The sequence below is a fragment of the Leopardus geoffroyi genome, chromosome A1 (assembly GCF_018350155.1).
Source record: "Leopardus geoffroyi isolate Oge1 chromosome A1, O.geoffroyi_Oge1_pat1.0, whole genome shotgun sequence".
Lineage (NCBI taxonomy): Eukaryota > Metazoa > Chordata > Mammalia > Carnivora > Felidae > Leopardus > Leopardus geoffroyi.
The window spans coordinates 86,143,295-86,163,573 of record NC_059326.1 but is presented as its reverse complement, the minus strand read 5'-3'; the positions used below and the strand labels follow the sequence as shown (position 1 = coordinate 86,163,573).

The following is a 20,279-nucleotide window of genomic DNA, read 5'->3' as shown; positions in this document are numbered from 1 at the left end:
TCCAGGTTGTTTTGTTTGTTTTGATTTTTTTTTTTTGTAACACTTGGCCTTTTTATTTAAGAGAAACTCGACTTTGTTACTTAAAAAAATAATTTTTTAATATTAATTTTATTTATTTTGAGAGAAAGATTGAGAGAGCAGGGGAGGGGCAGAGAAAGAGGGATAGGAAGGATCTCAAGCAGGCTCTGTGCTGTCAGTGCAGAGCTATGGGGACTCTAACTCAGGGACCATGAGATCATGTCCTGAGCTGAAGTCAAGAGTCAGATGCTCAAGTGACTGAGCTGCCCAGGTGCCCTAGGGACATGTTTCTTAGTGATTTTATCTCTGTGCCTTTGCACTTGTTTTTCTCTATTCCTGAAATACTTTGTTTCTGTGCTCATGTCACAATTAACTGTGCTTTCCCTGTGGGAACTTGGTGAACGATCACGACCACAGAGAGGGATCTGAGTACTCTATGGAATCCCACAGCCATGCAGTCTCTCATTATTGCTTAGCATGGTGCTTTGTGCATGTGACAGGTCAGAGTTCTGTGTCCTCCTTTACTGAGGGAGCCTGATCCATGAAGAGCTAAGAGCGGCCAGTCCACAAATATCTGTTGAGTGGAAGAAATGATTTTTATTCATATTTTTTGTCGTTTTCTGTTTGTTTTCCTCCTTGGTTTTCTAGATTATGTAGGAAAAGTGAACAATATTTCCATTGCTATCCTGTTCGATGGCTTAAAGATCACATAACACCTAAATTACAGAATCACATAGGTGAAAATTAATCTCTTATATTGGCTTCATCTCATAGTGGTCTGAAACTCATGTCTTTGGACATACAATTCTGGGTCAGGTGAGGCAAGGTGAAGAATCTTTTACTGGAGCTGCCAGAAATGGGCTTGCCCAGGAGACTTCCAGTTAGGATCTATGTGACCTCAGGACAACCATGTGGAGTGTGGATTTCATACCCCATGTGTGGATATAAATGGGGTGGGAGTTGGGAGGTAGCAACTTGATGAATACAGCAAAATCCTCCCTAAATGAAAGAGTCAGTATTTGAGCATTTAAGCACACAGATGACCCTCATGTGAGACCAATTTTTCTCCTTCGCTCCACCAACCCACACTCCTATACTCAGTTATCTTTCTTGGAGGATCCACAAGCTTCATGGGAAGTGAGAGGCAGTAGCAGACCTGAGGCAGAAGTGGCAAGGGACATTGCATGGCCTGGACAGTTAAGTATTCACAATATGCATCAGAAAAATAATATGGCATAGTTTATTTGCAAGGATAATGGTGGCATTTAATGAGGTTTGTACCTTGCATGAACTTAATGATTTCCAAGTTATTCTACCAACCAGTTTTAAAGGCACATAGAACGATGTGTAGTATAGTCATATTTGGTCAAATGTTTAATAAATATCTATTGTGAAATTGCACTTATTTCAATGAGTGAGGTACTTTCCAGGAAACATACTATACTATTGCTTACTTAAGACACTTCCTGGGGCACCTGGGTGGCTCAAATCCCTTGGGCGTCTAACATCGGCTCAGGTCCTGATCACAGGGTTTGTGAGTGGGAGCCCTGATTCAAGCTCTGTACTGACAGGTTGGACCCTGTAGCCTGCTTCAGATTCTGTCTCCCTCTCACTCTGCTCCTTTGCTCTCTCTCTCTCTCTCTCTCTGTCTCTTTCTCTCAAAAATAAATAAACATTAATTATAAAAAATAAAGAAACTTATCAAAACAGGGCTAGGGAAGACATTTGTTAACTCTTTGAAATAATAAAAAGAGAGAGAGAGAGAGAGAAAGAGAGTGTTATGATGTGTTTGAGGGTAAAATCCATTGGAATTGCATTTCATCTTAAGTATGCTGCCATGGAGAGTTTATTCTGGAGGACAAATCAGCAATAATTTAATAATTTCAGATTAATTTAAGATACAGTTGGTAGGCTTCCATGACTGTATGACTAAACAGCCTGTGGTTTGGAACATTTTAAGATGTGTGTCAGGAAACCACCTACTTATTGTCAAAACTCCAAAACAGATGTCTTGAGTTTATTTGGTTCGCATTAAGGATTCATTACTTGAGCTGAGTATGCTAAAGACTCCACCTTCTTAATGCAAGGTAAGTAAAACATACCGTCATTCTGAGGAAATCCTCCGTTCTCACTTATTTTTTTTTCTTTTTTGTTTTTTACTTTTTTTTTATTCTTCATTTTCTGCTTATCAGCTTCCCAATACTAGAAATGATCTCGTGCTAAAATGCGGTCCGTAAGGCCACTTTAACACTACCCTCTTATCTTGGAAAGGATGGATGCAATTTTTAGGTCCTTAGCACCTATTTTCTCAAATTTCAGACCTCATCCAAAAGAGACTTTTTTTTTTAATATCCTCTCTTGTATCTATATAAATGCATTTACAAGTCAAATAATATATTTTTTTAATTTTGTGTTATTTTAGTATTGCTATTAATCATTATTATTATTATTCAGTAAATACATATCTCTTTCTATGTCAGAGAAATATACTGGATCGTCAAGTTTCTGGGTGTCTGTTTTCAAACGTGGACCAAGTTCTGGGACAGATTTTCCATGAATAGGGATAGGAAAACACTTTCTAACATACTTTTTTGTTTGTTTCTTTCTTTATGTATGGAAAATAGAAGAAGAGAACGGTAAGTTGATATTTAGTTTTCAACATTCCACACTTGAACTTTTTTTTCATTTTAATAAAACAACAAAATTCAGACATTCCATTTATGGCCCAGACATGTTTTCAAAGCAACTAAAATATATTTCTGCTACTTTTTTAAAAGTGAACATAAGTATTTGTAAGACAAGGAATGATGTAGGCCTAAATGGAGAAGAACAAGATGCATCACCTGGTGGTGCTGAGGGCCGGGACTCAGGTCTTATATCTGCCTCATTCAGTGAGGACAGTCAGCTTTTGTGCATATAATAATTAACCATCTATTGTATGCTCAGTGCTTGAGAAACACTGAGGAGAAAAGATTCTCTTTCATTATTGAAGTTGCTGTCTTACAACAGATGTAAATTCCACATTCAAATAATAAAGGAAAAACAAATATTCTAAGAGTGTTATGGAAGAGGATTCATGATGCTCTGAACACATACAATGGTGAGATTGGACTTATTCATGGGGTTGTGGATTTGCTGAAAAGCAACAATGAGGATGAGGCTAGTTATATTGAAAGGGACAGGTAGGTAGGTCAAAGAGAAAACTGGTATGTGTAAAGCACAAAGCACAATATGCTTATACTTTTCAGAGTAGAGATCATGCACCTCTTTGGTTAGGTTAATTCCTAGTTATCTAATGGTTTCTGGTGTAACTACAAATAAGACTGATCCCTTACTTTCTTTTTCTGCTGGTTCATTGTTGGTGTATGAGGAATCTAAATAGAATTCTGCACATTGATTGTGTATCCTGTGACTGTACTAGATTTCTGTATCATTTCTAGAAATCCTTTTGTGAAATCTTTTGGATTTTCTATAACATGTCATTTGCAAGTAGTAGAAGTTTGACTTCTTCTCTATCCATGTGGATGCTTTTTATTTCTTTGTATTGTCTGTTTGCTGAGGCTCAGATTTCCTGTATGATGTCAAGTAACAGGGGTGAGAGTGGATATCTATGTTTGTTTGTCTGTCTGTCTGTTTGTTTGTTTTTTCCTGACAAATCTTTCAGCGGTTCCCCATTGAGGATGATATTAAGTGTTGGTCTTTCACATATGGTTATTATTTTGTTGATGTATATTCTATCCCTATTTTGTGGAAGACTTTTAATTATTATTATTTATTAGTAGTAGTACTTTTTAAATCAAGAATTGACACCTGGGTTGCCTGAGTGGCTCAGTCACCTGACAGTCTGAATTTTGGTTTCAGGATGTTTTATGATCCCAGGGTCCTAAGATCAAGACCCACATCAGACTCAGTGCTGAGGATGGAGTTGTTTAAGATTATCTCTCTTGCCCTCTCTCTCTATATCCCCCTTGCTTATGCTTGTGCTCTCTATCAATTAGGTAAATGTAAAAAAAAAAAAAAAAAAAGAATTGATGCTGTACTTTGTTAAATGCTTTATCTGCAGCTATTGACAGAATCATATAGTTTTTCTTCATTCTTTTTTTGAGGTGATGTAACACATTGACTGATTTGGGAATATCGCACCACCCTTGCAGCTCAGGAATAAATCCCACTTGGGCTTGGATAATGACTGTATGAATGTACTGTTTGGTTCAGTTTGCTGGTGTTCCCTTGAGAATTTTTGCATTCATGTTCATTAGGGATATTGGCCTGTAGTTCTCTCTTTTTATTGGATTCTTTGTCTGATTTTGGTATCAGGGTAATGCTGACCTCATAGAATGAATTTGAAAGTCTTCCTTCAATTTCCGATTTTTGGAATAGTCTGAGAAGAATAGGTATTAACTCTTCTTTAACTGATTTATAGATTTTCCCTGTCAAGCAGTCAGGTCCTGGACTTTTGTTTGTGGGTAGAGTTTTGATTAGGAATTTAATGTCATTGCTGGTTATTGGTCTGCTCAAGTTTTCTCTTTCTTTCTGTTTCTGTTTCGGCACGTTATATGTTTCTAGAAGTTTTTCCATTTCTTCCTTTTTGTCCAATTTGTTGTCATATATTTTTTTATACTATGTTCTTATCATTGTTTACATTTCTGTGGTGTTGTTTGATGTTTCTCATCTCTCCTTTGTCATTTCATTTACTTGTGTCCTTTCTCTTACCTTTCTGATAAGTCTGGCAGGTGTTTATCAATTTTATTCTTATTTTTTTTACAACCTGTTCCTGGTTTCATTGATCATTTCTACTATTTTGTTTGTTTGCTTGTTTCAATATCTTTTATTTCTGTTTGAATCTTCATTGTAACTTTCCTTCAGTAGGTTTTAGGCTTTGTTTTTTATTCTTTCTCTGGCTTTCATGTAAGGTTAGGTTTTTTATTTGAGGTGTTTCCTGCTTCTTGAGGTAGGTATTGTTCTCTACTTCCTTTGGGACCACTTCTGCTGCATTCCTAAAGCTGTGGACCACTGTGTTTTCATTTTCATTTCTTTGCATGTATTTTTCTTTCTCTTCATTTCCCATTCATTCTTTAAACCCACATTCTTTAACCTCCTTATATTTGTGGTCTTTCTAGTGTGTGTGTGTGTGTGTGTGTGTGTGTGTGTGTGTGTGTTTACTTCAAGTTTCATAGCATTGGGGTGATAAAAGATGCACAGAGTGATTTGACTCATTTCATCTCAGTGAGGCCTGAGAGGTTATCTATTCTGGAGAATGTCCCTAGTGCACTTGAAAAAAAATGGACTATCTCAAAATAAAGGCTTTTTTCTTTTCCCCAAGCAAAGAACACCATTAAAAGAATGAAAACCTAGTGACAGGGAATAGAAAATTGCAATCATAAATGTGTTAAGGGACTAACATCTAAAAAATATAATCAAATCATTCAATTCAATATCAAAACCTCAAACAGCCCAATTTAAAAATGTAGAAAATCTATGATTAGATTTTTCAAAAAAATAAATAAATAAACATACATATGGCCCACAGTCCCATGAAAATATTTTAACCTGTAGAAGTTTTAGTTTGACTCTGTAACTTATTTGTGTTTTTTCTTCTTAAAGGTAAACTCCAGGAAAAATATGGAAAGTCATTTATTACCTCCTTATATTTATCAGATTTATCACAGTATCTAGAGCTCAGGGGTTTCTTCTTTTTTAAGCAGAGATTTCCAGGGAAAACAGTCAGTAGAAATAGAAGGAAATAAATACCAATTAGGAATCTGGGATTGTGTATTCCCTTCCCCTTTGTCTTCATTAGCTTGTTCAAGTGTCCAAGACCTCTGTTGGGTCATTGTGCTTATAAACCCTTGAGGTTTGCCAATGTATCTTTGATTCTACGGAGAGGACACGCTGGCTAATACCTGGGCAAAGTAGAAAAGCAAGGTCTGCAGTAAACCCACCAGGAATCCTGAACAAGCACATGGAACTACATTTCAAAGCAGAGCACAGCCTGGTCCACCATCCAAATGTCTACTAAAGTTAGCTATTCTCACTTTTTGTTGGTTAGATTGCAGTGTACCTTTTACTTGCTAATCTGCTTTCATTGGAATTGAGAAAAGGGAGCTTGTGTCAAATGCACCTGTGGAACCTTTTTTCTCTTCTGCATTTTCAAAACATCCTCATGTATTGAGGATTCTTTCTAGCCTCCTGACCCCCTCACATTTTAAAACCTTTTCTCATGTGCTGCAGATGAGTTTCCAAGGTATGAATTGGTGTTTGTATGACCGTCAGTGTATGCCCCCTTTAAAGTGTCAGGGAAAAAGTACGTCTCTCTATGCAAAGAATTCTTCTTGGCATGAGCGATGAAGACTGATTCACTGTTTCAGGTTACTCCTGACTCTGGATATATTCCGCACCCAAAGGCTCATGGATCCTGTCCCAGTCTCTTGAAGCACAGATCCCATGTGTAATCTCGATGAACTTTTTTGGGGGAATATCCTGTCATGAGCTCCACCCAATCAACAGGTGGAGGGGCATGGACTGATTTATTTCTTACACACAAGACCTGCTTCTTTTTCCCTCTTCTCTAGCTCTTATTTTCACCTATTGCTAAATATCATACCAAGTCAGGCAAGAAAGACTTGAGTAAAATCTGTTTCTTTAGAAATTCTTCCATACATGCTTTATTGAATGCATTATTATTTATTTTGGTTTTACACAGAACTCTTATTTGAACAGAAAGGAGAGTAGTTTTTGTTTCTATTTAGAGGCAAGCATCATAGAAAAATATACTCGACCAACTAAAATTTAGCAAACGATTTCCATATCATAAACATTTTGTTCAACTCGCCTACTTCTAGAAGATTAGCTATCAGTTGAAACTATGTTGTATTTGGTAACACTATAAATTATAGGCTGTGAAACCAATTGTCATTTAAACAAAGTCACACTGTGGCATCTTTGTTGAAAGATTTCACCTGTGTTTAAATATTTGTTTTTAAGGTCCCAGGAAAGTATTCAGATATTCCTTTATGATGTTTTCTACTATGACTTCTATAATGCATGTCCATATCTCAATTTTGAACTTCTCCTGGGTGTCTGCTAATTCTTGACTTCTTTGTTATTAAATAGTTATTAATGATAACTTGTACATTCTATGGTAAGATGCCAACCAAAATATCACAGTCTAGTTTTGGTTCGTTGAAAGTCTTTACATTTTTCTGCATTATATGTCAAACTGTTAAATATGATTTGCACAAGCTTTGATATTCTGTATCCATATTTTATGTTTTGGTTTTTATTTTTTTATTTTATTTTTTTTACCTTTTGACCTTGTTACTTAAGAGAGGGTTCGTTTTGTTTTGTTTTTTTAAATTTTTTTTTAACGTTTATTTATTTTAGAGACAGAGAGAGACCGAGCATGAACGGGGGAGGGTCAGAGAGAGAGGGAGACACAGAATCTGAAACAGGCTCCGGGCTCTGAGCGGTCAGCACAGAGCCTGATGCGGGGCTCGAACTCATGGACCACGAGATCGTGACCTGAGCTGAAGTCGGACGCTTAACCGACTGAGCCACCCAGGCGCCCCAATTTTTTAATATTCATTTAATTTCATTTGAGAGAAATCATAAGAGAGAAGGGGAGGGGCAGAGAAAGAGGGATAGAACGGATCTCAAGCAGGCTCTGTGCTGTGAGTGCAGAGCTATGGGAACTCTAACTCACAGACCGTGAGATCATGTCCTGAGCTGAAGTCCAGAGTCAGATGCTCAAGTGACTGAGCTGCCCAGGTGCCCTAGGCGCATGCTTCTTAGTGATTTTATCTCTGTGTCTTTGTACTTGTTTTTCTCTATTCCTGAAATACTTTGTTTCTGTGCTCATGTCACAATTAACTCTGCTTTCCCTGTGGGAACTTGGTGAACGATCACGACCACAGAGAGGGATCTGAGTACTTTATGGAATCCCACAGCCATGAGATCTCTCATTACTGCTTTACATGGTGCTTTGTGCATGTGACAGGTCAGAGTTCTGTGTCCTCCTTTACTGAGGGAGCCTGATCCGTGCAGAGCTCAGGGCGGCCAGTCCACAAATATCTGTTGAGTGGAAGAAATGATTTTTATTCATATTTTTTTGTCATTTTCTGTTTGTTTTCCTCCTTGTTTATCTATATTATATAAGAAAAGAGAACAAGAGTTCTATTGCTATCCTGTTCGATGGCTTAAAGATCACATAATACCTAACTTGTACAGAATCTCTTAGGTGAAAATTAATCTCTCACATTGACTTCTTCTCATATTTTTCTGAACCTCATGTCTTTGGACATTCACCTCTGGACCAGGTGAAGCAAAGTGAAGAATCCTGTCTTGGAGCTGCCAGTAATGGGCTTGCCCAGGAGACTTCCAGTTAGGCTCTACGTGACATCAAGACAACCATGTGGAGGGTGGATTTCTTATCCCATGCAAGGATACAAATGGGGTGGGAGTTGGGAGGGAGGACCTTGACTCCTTCTCAGCTATGATTAGTTCAAATACACCTTCAGTCCCTTTCTGTCTCTTCTTCTTCTGGAATTCCTATGATACAGATATTGTTCCGTTTGATTGCTTCACGTAGTTCTCTAATCCTCCCCTCATACTCCTGAATTTTTTTTATCTGTCTTTTTCTCAACTTCTTCTTTTTCCATAATTTTATCTTCTAGTTCACCTATTCCCTCTTCTGCCTCTTCAATCCAGGCTGTGGTTGCTTCCATTTTATTTTGCATCTCATTTATTGCATGTTTTAGCTCCTCATGACTGTTTCTTAGTCCCTTGATCTCTTTAGTAACAGATTCTCTGCTGTCCTGGATGCTTTTTTCAAGCCCAGCAATTAATTTTATGACTAGTTTTCTAAATTCTTTGTTATATTGCTTAAATCATCTTTGATCAATACGTTAGCTGTTACTAATTCCTTGAGTTTCTTTTCTGGAAAATTCTTCTGTTTCATCATTTTGACGTCCCTGTGGTAGCTCCAAACTACAGGGCACTTCCCCTGTGCTGTTCTAAGAAACTTGTGTTGGTGGGTGGGGCCACAGCAAGACCTGATGCTTGCCCACAGACCACCGCTGTTGCCACAGTCAGACTGGTGTGTAGTTTATCTTCCCCTCTCCTAAGGCCCGGACTCAGTGTGAAGTGATGTGGCCCCTGTTTGGGGTGCTTGCACAGTACCAGGCATGTGGTGCTGCTTCCATGGGATCTGGCCAAGGGCATATTGGACGGTGGATCTGCTGGTGCCCTGGGGTGAGAGGGGTCGGCTTAGGTAGATTTGCCTTAGGTGGTCCCCTGTGGGAGGGGCCCTGCAGCACAGGGAGGGAGGCAGGCCTGTTGGTTGGAGCGATGGATCCACAGAAGCACAGCTTTGGGCATTTGCGAGGTGCAAACAAGTTCAGTGATGGGAACAAGTTCCCTTTGGAATTTCACTTGGGGGATGGGAGAGGGAAATGGTGCTTGCCAACACCTTTGTTCCCCCACTGAGCTCTGTCCTTCTGGAGTTCAACAACTCTCCCTCCCAGCATCCTCTCGACCTCCCTACTCTCTAAGAGCAGAGCTTGACTTTTCACATTCCAGATGTTAAGTCCCACTGGCTGTCAGAACTCATGGAGTCTGGCCCCTCTGATTTTGCAAGCCAGACTTTGGGGGCTCTGCCTTGCATGATGGGCTGCCCCTCCACCACCTGTATCCCTCCCACCAGTCCATGTAGCATGCATCATCTCTCTGCCTTTCCTACTCTCTTCAGTGGGCCTCTCATCTAATCTTGGCTCTGGAGTGTCCATTCTGCTAGTGTTGTAGCAGTGTTGTGGGTTATTTAGGCAGATGTGGGTGGAATCTTAGCGATCAGCAGGAAAAGATGAGCCCAGTGTCCTCCTATGTTGCCATCTTCCGAAGATGTCCCTAGATCTTCAAGGCTAGAGGTATTAAAGAAGGGAGGTATAGAGGTATACCTTCAAGGCTAGAGGTATATTTCAAGGGGAGGAATAGTATGTGCAAAGCACAAAGCACAACATGCATTAAACTCTGGGGTGGGGGGGATGAGCCCAGGATACTATTAGAGGACACACTATTATCCAGGTGACTCTGGTTCAGACAACCCATACAAGGCTATATGTAGGCAATGGCTGGGAAATACAGTGTCATTTTCCTTTCTAAGAATTATGAATGCTGTCCAGGAAACATAATTTTGAACATTATCCAAGAAAATCAGCAAAACATAGAAATGTTAAACAATAAAGTGGTGCAGTGACAATATTTTCTTTTCAAAAATGTTATTCTTTTTTTTAAATAACATTTATTTAATTTTGAGAGGCAGAGAGAGACAGAGTTTGAGCATGGGTTGGAGGCAGAGAGAGGCATAGAATCTAAACCAGACTCTAGGCTCTGAGCTGTCAGCACAAAGCCCAACTTGGGACTCAAATGCACGAACCGCAAGGTCATGATCTGAGCTAAAGTTGGATGCTTAACTGACTGAGCCACACAGGCACCACCCAAAATGTTATTTTTTGTTATTTACTTGGTAAGTAAAGTTTCTCTGTGAGGATAAAAATGTACATATATTAAAAAGAAAAGAAATGTAAACATATTTTAAATCAATCTCTCACTACATCCCATTCTTTCAGAAAGAATAAAACTCCTGGGAGAAGAAGGTGAGTAATGAAAATGACCACCTCCAACCCTGACTCATGCACTTTCCTTTTGATCACACATCTCTTTGTTGTTTTATTCACTGTTAAATATTGGATTCAAATCTATACTAATTTATTTATTTATTTATTATTTATATTTAGGATTGAAGTTTCTTCGACTGTATGCAGGTAACTAAAGACTAGTATTTGGATATTGATTCTTACTTTTAGCAAGCACACTGTGTCACTGGAGCCTTAACACACTCACCAACTCACACAACACATACAAACTCATCCTTGTTTTTTTTTTTTTTTTCTTCTATAAAATTTCTATTTTGTCATGCTTATTCTTGGGTAGTTCAACTAAGGGTAGTACAACTCCTTACATATAGCAAATGGTGTTGCTCTCTGAGGTACAGTGATGGAAGGAAACAGAATATTAAAGCCCAAAATGATACTACCAAACATGCTGTTTGGAACCAGAAGTGAGTTGGGGGGCGTTACCAGGTAGGTGACAGGGAATAGGGTAAGGACAGGCTGTCATTTAACTATGTTAGAATGGACGCTAGTAACACAATGACACTAATTGCCTATGGACCACAATCAGTTGTCTTTCATGTAATTTGTTAAATGGAAAACTCCTACTTACCTAGGATATCTTTTGACTTCTAACAAATTGTCAAACTTTGAACCTTATTGAATATTAGGAACAATAGCATTTTCATTACATTTTACATATTTGTATTATTTTAAATAAAATATTTTTATTTCATTTCCACACATACACTGTGAAGAAGAAAAGTCAGATATTTATACACTATTCCACAAAGAAATGTATAAGTATTCTTAAGAGATTTCTCCAGTCTATATAACTAATTGACATAATCTTCACATTAATTAGACAACTTTAGAAGTACATTTACCCATTGGAAAAAGTACAGTCTAGATATCCAATGCTGCTTTGTAAAAATGTCCATTAACAATTGAATTGCAATGTCTTTAAATGCACATAATACTATATTTACAGTGCTAATATGAGTCTTTAGTGATTTTTATATTATATGAATACTGATAGAACTTTATTTGTGGTTATAGTAAATAAGTAAAATTTATTTTTGCCTACTGCTATGGCAATTCTTTCATAGCAAAAGTACTTTTAGCCTGTATTAACAGAATACAGGGTAATTGGGTAAATATCTGGATCATTTTACCTCCGACTTGTGTGCTTATATGCTTTCACCATTTTACAAATTATTTTTAGATTCATGTATCTGAAAACTTGTACTCATGTGAAGGTACTTTTAGGAAAAGTAATTCATTAAATCTGCTTAAATTCCAAAGAATGATTTAGGGAAAATTTTAAATTGTCAAAGCATTTATATTTCAAGCAAAAATATATAATTGTTTCTCATGAATTCATTAACTGAAAAAGACAGACCTGGGTGTGAATCCAAACATTGATGGATATTAGTAACCATAGTTGGACAAACTTCTCTAAATCTTTGTTGTCTCAACTACAAAATGAAAAAAAAATTCTACAGCTCATTGATGTGTTATGAAAATTATTTATAAATGTGCTTCAAAGAGCCTGAGGCACATAATAAGTGTTTGGTGAAACACTGGTCATATTCATAAATTATTTGACTAGAATATATCTGCATTTTTATATACTTATTTTTTTTCCCATTCTTCATAAATCCTCATTTAAAAATGAGTTAAAATTTTTAACTTGAAAGTTAACTGTGTGATTTGATAAATGGAGGTGATATAAAGAGCATGAGTTGAAGGAATGTAGCAGCTACATTTGAAGAAATTAGAGAAAAATCCTAGATAGAGGAAGGACCCTTCTATTTTGTGTTAATTATTCTTGATTATTATTGACTATAGCCAAGACTGACAACATGTTCTTCCATAGAAAATGTTACCCTGGATAAAGACACAGCTCACCAAAATCTCCAAATTACTGAAGACAAGAGAAGAGTGAAAAGAGTCGATATCTCTTGGGAACTACCCAGAGAAAGGAATCCATTAAATAAGCTATTCCGGGTTTTAGGTCAGCAATGTTTTTTCAAAGGTAGACACTACTGGGAAGTGAGTGTGAAAAATACATTAAACTGGACTCTAGGCATCTGTAAAGCTTCTGTCTGCAGACAGGGAGAAATCAGGCTGTCCCCAAAGACCGGATTCTGGACACTATGCTTTAAGAGAAGAAATTGCTACCAAGCTCTTGAAAATCCACGGATAACACTTGACCTTGAGGAATCTCCTGAGATTATTGGTATCTTTCTTGATTATGAGGCTGGGAGAGTCTCCTTTTATAATGTTACAAACCTGTCTCATATCTACACCTATAAAAACTGCTTCAGTGACCCCCTGAGACCATATTTCTGTCCTGGCCCCGATGACCAAGGTGAAAATGAATATTCTCTGACCATCCTGCCATTAGGTAATATTAAAAAACCCAAAAGAAGATGTTCTATTTGACTGAGGAAAAAGTGCCTTACTTTAAATCAACTGAAATTTGGGATTTATATATCTAATGTATAAATATTATATACAATATAATATATATAATTTTAGAATTCAAATGGTGTTCTTCCTTCAAATAAATCTAAAAAAACACTTTGATGTTATAAATTACACTTCTAAAAAATTTTCTTTTTCTTTTTTTTTAAATTTTTTAACATTCATTTATTTTTGAGACAGAGAGAGAGAGAGCCAAGAAGCAGCAGAGAGAGAGAGGGAGACACAAAATCTGAAACAGGCTCCAGGCTCTGATCTGTCAGCACAGAACCCAACATGGGGTTCAAACCCATGAACCGTGAGATCATGACCTGAGCCAAAGTCCGGCCCTTAACCGACTGAGCCACCCAGACACCCCAATATACTTTTTATAATTTCAATCCCCTATATGCCTATTTGTTAATGGACAATAATTACTTGATTTGAATTATATGCTGTAGAATTTACTAGATGACAATTCAAATCTACAGAACATAAATACAATACCCAAATGAAGTACATACTTGTGTAAGTGGTGAAGGAAAGTCAATTTTCAGTTGATCCTTGATGAGTATGATTTCATCTTCATTCATAGTTTGAGATGGAAGAAGATATGGGCTCTACTCTATCATCAGTATTCGCTGGAACTCATACTCTATTAATTTTGCCCAAACCTAAAGGACCATGATGGCTTTGAAAAAGAGAGTTTTAACCTGTACTATGTATGGTACACTCCAAAAAAATATCTTCAAGTGGATATGTATTTCAGTCACTAATTTCTTAACCATTTTGCCTTCATGTTGTTTTGAAGTTTCAATGACCATAATCTCCAAATTAATTTAATATTACAGTATTACAGTTTTTTTGACTCATCTACTCAATAAATGCTTATTAGGTTCTCTCTCTCTCTCTCTCTCTCTATATATATATATATATGTTCTAGATATCCATTATCTACAACACTGCAGATTGTTTACCTGTAACTGTAACTATGTTATCTGTTACTGACAATAAACAGGAAAACACTGACAAACAGTTATTAATGTCAAAATGTTGTGTAGTAAATCAAGGTATCCAGATATGGAATGATGGTGAATGGATTCACCTAATCTCATCATCAGGAAAACTTTCACTGGGAAAGTGTTGCATAAAAGAGGAAATTTTGCACATGCATAGCTGGAAATTATTCAATTCAAACAATAGGCAAAATACAGAGAGAATGGGCCTGGGTGAGAAGGTAGAAGAAGATATATGGAGCTCAGATGAAGTTGGGACAGAATAGTTTGAAATTAGGCTGCAGAAGTAAGTAGCTGAAGCGACATGACCAGGCTGAGCTGAAATTGATTTTCTTTCTACTTCTAAGAGATTATTTGGGTTTATTATAATAAAATATTTAATATGTAAGTAAAGAAATGTTAAAATGAAATATTTTAGCAAAAACAAAATAAGAGAACTCTTCCAAATGAATACCAAATCTATCGTCATACAGTATTTTAAAGGAAGTGGCCTAAATTTGGTTACATGAATGTAACTGCTCATGGCTTGGAACATTTATGGAGTCAAGAGAGAATGTGAAGATTTTAAGAACAATGTGTGGTTGTATTTTTAATTTCTGTCCCCTCAAAATATGGTTTTCTAACCCTCAATTAAAGCACATGGAAAAAAAAATTAAGAGATTAGTCTGTCTCATGAAATTTAAAGAACACAGTGGACCTATATTTACCTTCTGCCTGGGATACTGAGAGTGAGAGAAGGGCCAGGAGCTATTCTATAACATGATGGAGTTCTGTGTTGTTTGACATGTACACTGACCATACGTGGGTGAGAGTCTCATGTTTCCTAAAGTCTAGAATATGGTCCATGCATCCTCAGGGATGCTGCCTGCAAAAGTGAATACATATCAGTGGAAATTAAATTATGTATCACAGGATGCTTGGTGCCTGAGGTGGGAATATTGAAAAGCTAGGGGTGCCTGGGTGGCTCAGTGGGTTGAGAGTCTGACTTCAGCTCAGTTCATGATCTCACAGTTAATGAGTTTGAGCCCCGCGTCGGGTTCTGTTCTGACAGCTCAAAGACTGGAGCCTGCTTCAGATTCTGTGTCTCCCTCTCTTTCTGTCTTTCCCCTGCTCCTGCTTTGTCTCTCTCTGTCTCAAAAATAAAGATAAACATAAAAAAAGAAAAAGAAAAAGAAAAAGAAAAGCCAAAAAAACAGGCTTATTTCACTTTCCTCAAATTAACAGCAGGAAAAAGTTTCTCAGATATTTGGTGTGTTTTGAAGAATTAAGGAGGGAAAAATGAGCTTGAAATGCCTTCTAAATGTAACTAATTACAACAATGATCAAGAAAAACTTTCTCACTCTTGTTATAAACTAATAATAATAGTAATAGTTATAATAATAAGTGTACCTCTTTTCAAGAATAAATAACTAAAAGTGTTCTCACTTATGATAACTCACTCAAACCCTCCACAGTTCCCCCACGATGTGTATTTCCCCTTAATGCAGTGAGTGATATACCCAACTCACTCAATTACAGGTGTTTTCCTGGTAACCTTTAGCTAGAGGGCATTGATAAATGCTAAAGGGAAAAGACATCTATCATATGGATGCACCTTTCCACCAACATTAAACTGTCCTATAGAATAATATCTAGAAAATGGAAAATTCAGGGCAAAGGGGAAATTCATGACAAAAATAATTCACCAAAAATAACTACTCCATTACAGAAGAAATGATATAATTTCATTGTGCTGAAAGGCCAGATATTCTTTAATTAAAAATAAGAAAATGAGGAAGGAGTAAATGACAGAGTTGTAGGTCGACTCCTCTAAGCCTGCCTAGTCCTTCAAACACAGCTAGACAAATAACAAATCATTCTGGACATCCAATAAATCAATATGAAGACTGAGAGAACAAGCCTTCACATCTGCAGGTAAAAGATGACCACCTCTTGGAAGGTAAGAGCTGCAGAGAGTTGATATGGGGAGAAAAGAAATGTGAGTGCTCCAAAAGGGAGGTATCCTTGATTATAGAGAGAGGAGTGAGGTAGTAAGCAAGAGAGAGAAAAACAAAGGTGAACAAGCAGGTAGGGGATTGCTCAGGGAAATCTCTTCCCATAACCCATTGACTGGGAAAAGGAGAGGGGCTGACAATTGCAAGGTATAATAAGCAGCAGAACACAAAGTCTGCAGTTTTAGAAGTGCATGCCATTGCCCAGGGTCATCCCTGGTGGGCTTTGCTGTGTTCCTGTAGGGAAGAAGATTAGAGACCTGGGACTGAGCAGTTTGGTTTGAGATCACTTGAGAGAAACAGTTCCTCTTTTTGGAGGGCATTTTGGAGTGGTGTCACAGCCTCTCTTGGCCAAAAGAACTGATGGTGCCAATGTGTTACCTTGTTCATTAGAATAGAGACAGAGACAACAGCTGAGAACAACAAACTTGGTGTTGGATTTTTGCTTGCCATAAACTCTGAACCATTGTGCAGTTGTGCAAGTGCTATTCTGGGACAAACCAGCAAATTGCAAAAACACAGTGAGACCCTCCATTGGAGCAGTGCAAGTTCATGCCCGGTGGTTCCATAAAATTTGGTTTTGAAACCCAGCCACATGCCTGAAATGTGACACAGAAGTACTGTGCCTCCTGACAGACAGACAGCTCAGACACAGACAAGGTGAAGGCAGGGATCTTACAGACTCTGGGGATACAAGACTGGTGATGACAATTCTGTGAGGACTTCCTGAAGAGTAGTAGTTGCAAATTACCCACTCCAGGGAGAATAAAGTGGGGAGCTGGTCCCGCCCCCACCCCCACCTCCCCCAACTCCCCACCCCCCCAACTCCCCCACCCCCCCACCCCCACTCATCAGACTGACCAACTTCAGTGAGCAACACTACATCCCAAAGTGGAGACCAGAGCTGTTTACACCAAGCTCCTCTCTGCCCCCTGCAGGTGCATCTCCAGTAGAGTACATACACCTGAAATTCAGTGCAGCAAGACCCTCCTCAAAAGTCCAGCACAAACCCCTCACACCAAGTCTACTGATCAAAGAATGCTCCAAAACTTCAGTGTAGGGGCAATAGGATATAGCTTCTACTTATTTTATTTTATTTTATTTTATTTATTTATTTGTTTTGTTTTGTTTTATTCCATTCCATTCCATTCCATCCTATTCCATTCCATGTTATTCTATTCTATTCTATTCTATTCTATTCTATTCTATTCCATTCCATTCCATTCCATTCCATTCTATAGTATTCTATTCTATTTTGGTCTAGTTTCTTTTAAAAAGTAGACAAAGACACATAGTTAAAACTTGCCACACAATGGATAGTGGCCAAACACCCTCCCCCTGCAGGCAAGGAGAAACTCTTCAGAACACTGATTAAAGGTGTGGCAAAACAAAACAAAACAGCGGAGTACATATAGAAGCCCCTTTCTTTTATGGACCTCTTCTTAATGTAACCTTACTCTCAGGACCAGGACTGACAGGCTTCCCTAACAATCACACAGACACACACACACACACACACAGAAAACAAAACAAACAAACAACAACAACAACAAAAAAACAATGATCTAGACAAAATGAAAGGATGGAAGAATTCACCTCAAAAGAAACAACAGGAAGAAGTGATGGTCAGTGACTTAATAAATACAGATGTAAGCATGATGTCTGAAACAGAATTAAAAAAATCTAAGAAAAAGAACTGTGCTTGAAAAAAGTAGAAAAAACTACATAATCCCTTACATCAGAGATAAAAGAACTAAAAACTGGTGAACCTGAAATTAAAAATGTTATAACTGAAATGCAAACCTTATTGGATGGCATGACAGCACGGATGGTTGAAGCAGAAAAATAAATCAATGATATAGAAGATAAAATTATGGAGAATAATGAAGCTGAAAAGAAAGAATGGTATTGTATCAAAAGGTAAATTAGCAAACTCAGTGATTACTTAAAGTGTAATAAAATTTCTGTGATGGTAGTCCTAGAAGAAGAAAAGAAAAAAAAATGGAGCAGGTTTGTTCCACTACCAGCATGTTTTTTTTTTTTCAAATATCTGTTTATTTTTGAGAAAAACAGAGCATGAGTGAAAAAGAGGCAGAGAGAGGGAGACACAAAATCCAAAGCAGTCTCCAGGCTCTGAGCCAGCAGCACAGAACCTGATGTGGGTCTCAAACTCATGAATAGTGATATCATGACCTGAGCTGAACTCGGACGCTTAACCAACTAAGCCATCCAGGCACCCCAACTATTTGTGTCTTTTGTGGTTCCATACATATTTTATAATTGTTTGATCTAGGTTTGCCAATAATTGTGGTGTTATTTTGATTGGTGTTGCATTATATGTGTAGATTGCTTTGGGTAATGTAGACATTTTAACAATAATTATTCTTGCAATCCATGAGCATGGAATGCTTTTCTTTCTCTTTCTTTCTTTCTTTCTTTCTTCTTTCTTTCTTTCTTTCTTTCTTTCTTTCTCCTTTCTTTCTTTTTTTTTTCCTCTTCAATTTCTTTCATAAGCTTTCTATAGTATTCTGAGTCTGATTATTTCACTTCCTTAGTTATGTTTATTCCTAGTATCTTATGGTTTTTGGAGAAATTGTACGTGGAAATGATTCTTTGACAGGTATTTTCCTCAATGTGGGAATAAAGTGAAAATTGCCAAAGGAAGCCTAAATAAGGTGCAAGAATAAAGATGGGGAATTTGTTGGGTGGAAATTCTGATATCATCAGTGTTAAATCCTCTGGTTGCCCAATCACTTTGCTTCTATGGCAAAATGAGAACTCTGGAAAGCAGCTCTAGTGTCTTGTTCTGGATTCATGAACTGTGAGACAGCTGAAGATCTTTGGCAATACTGATAACAGAAGGGTTATCAGAGCAAATTATAAGTTGTGTTTTCTGGGATAAATTACCTGGGTGTTTCTTTCAGAAATATTCTGGAGGTCATTTTTCATCTCTTCTTACATCCAAATAACACAAAAGCTCTAATTGCAGCTGAGAGCCACAAAGGAAAGAAAATCAGTGCTTGAGCATCAGTCACTGAGGCTGATTCCTGATGTTGAAGCCTGGAGGTCATTTTCCTTAGGAATATACGAACAAACACTTATCTTGGAAGTTAAGAATTTTAAGGACAACTGAAGCTGTTGGGGAGATGGGTGGATGAGCAAAACTGATGGGCTGGAGCAAATATACACTTTGGACTTCAAAATACAGCCTGAGAAAGATGCCACAAGTGAAGAAAGGAAAAAAAAATAATGAGAGGAAATCTAAACAGCTTTCAAGGATTGAGGGTCATTAAGAGAACTGAGGAAGAAGGGAAGTGTCAGGTGGTTACCCTGTGGAGAGACATGCGAGAGGGTGCTGCCACCCCTTTAAGGTCTGGGTGGCTCATTATGGCCATGTTCCCAAGAAGTCAGCTAAGGGACAGTAAATCTGTCATTTCCAGATGGAAAAGATACATAGTTCTATCAGTCTCTGATTGGAGGGTCCCTCTATCCTTCTGTGGTCCCACCATAACTCCATTCCCATAGAGGCAACTATACTGAAAAGGGGGAGAACACAAATATTTTGAGACTTTGGGCAATGGGTTATAGACATATCTCCACCTGGTTTTTACCCTAAACAGAAAATGCAGCTCTTTGGTGTATAGCACAAAATGCAGCCCACACTAAGGATTGCTCATTGTGATTCCTGGTAATGGCTTCTATGAGGATATATAATGCTCACTACATGACTGGTCTCAAGGAGGACAAAGTGCTGGCTCTCATTCCCTCTACCTTAGCAAGATCGGCAGACACCCAGGGACCAAGGGACGGGTGCAAAGCATCAGGTGAAATAGAACACATTTTAATAAATGATGATCAGGGAAGTAGGTATTCACATGGAAAATTTTTCAATGACTTCTTACTTCATATCACAAACAAATGTCAATTTTAAGTGTATTTTAATCTTACATATAAAAAATATACAGAATTTACCAAATAACATAAGTCACTATTGTTATACTCTTAGGGAATATTTAAAATAAGACACAAAATCTACTGACACTAAAATAAATGGATGATTTTTACTATATCAAAATATGTCAATATGGGTCACTTGGCTGGCTCAGTGGGTTAAGGTTCTGAC

The 20,279-nt window shown here is 37.6% G+C and overlaps 1 protein-coding gene across 5 annotated transcripts in view; it reads left to right on the top strand.

The window, feature by feature from the left end:
• LOC123600842 (butyrophilin subfamily 2 member A1-like) overlaps positions 1 to 19,970 on the top strand; it is a 135,432-nt gene extending 115,462 nt beyond the window's left edge. For 2 of the 5 annotated variants that reach the window (XM_045483274.1, XM_045483295.1), the window contains exons 10-12: positions 10,641 to 10,667; positions 10,809 to 10,835; positions 12,562 to 13,391. In XM_045483274.1, coding sequence (XP_045339230.1) covers positions 10,641 to 10,667; positions 10,809 to 10,835; positions 12,562 to 13,130 — 623 coding nt within the window. In that variant the 3' untranslated portion in view covers positions 13,131 to 13,391. The other 3 variants (XM_045483282.1, XM_045483302.1, XM_045483290.1) reach the window with 3 other exon arrangements.
• Positions 19,971 to 20,279: the final 309 nt, after the last annotated feature.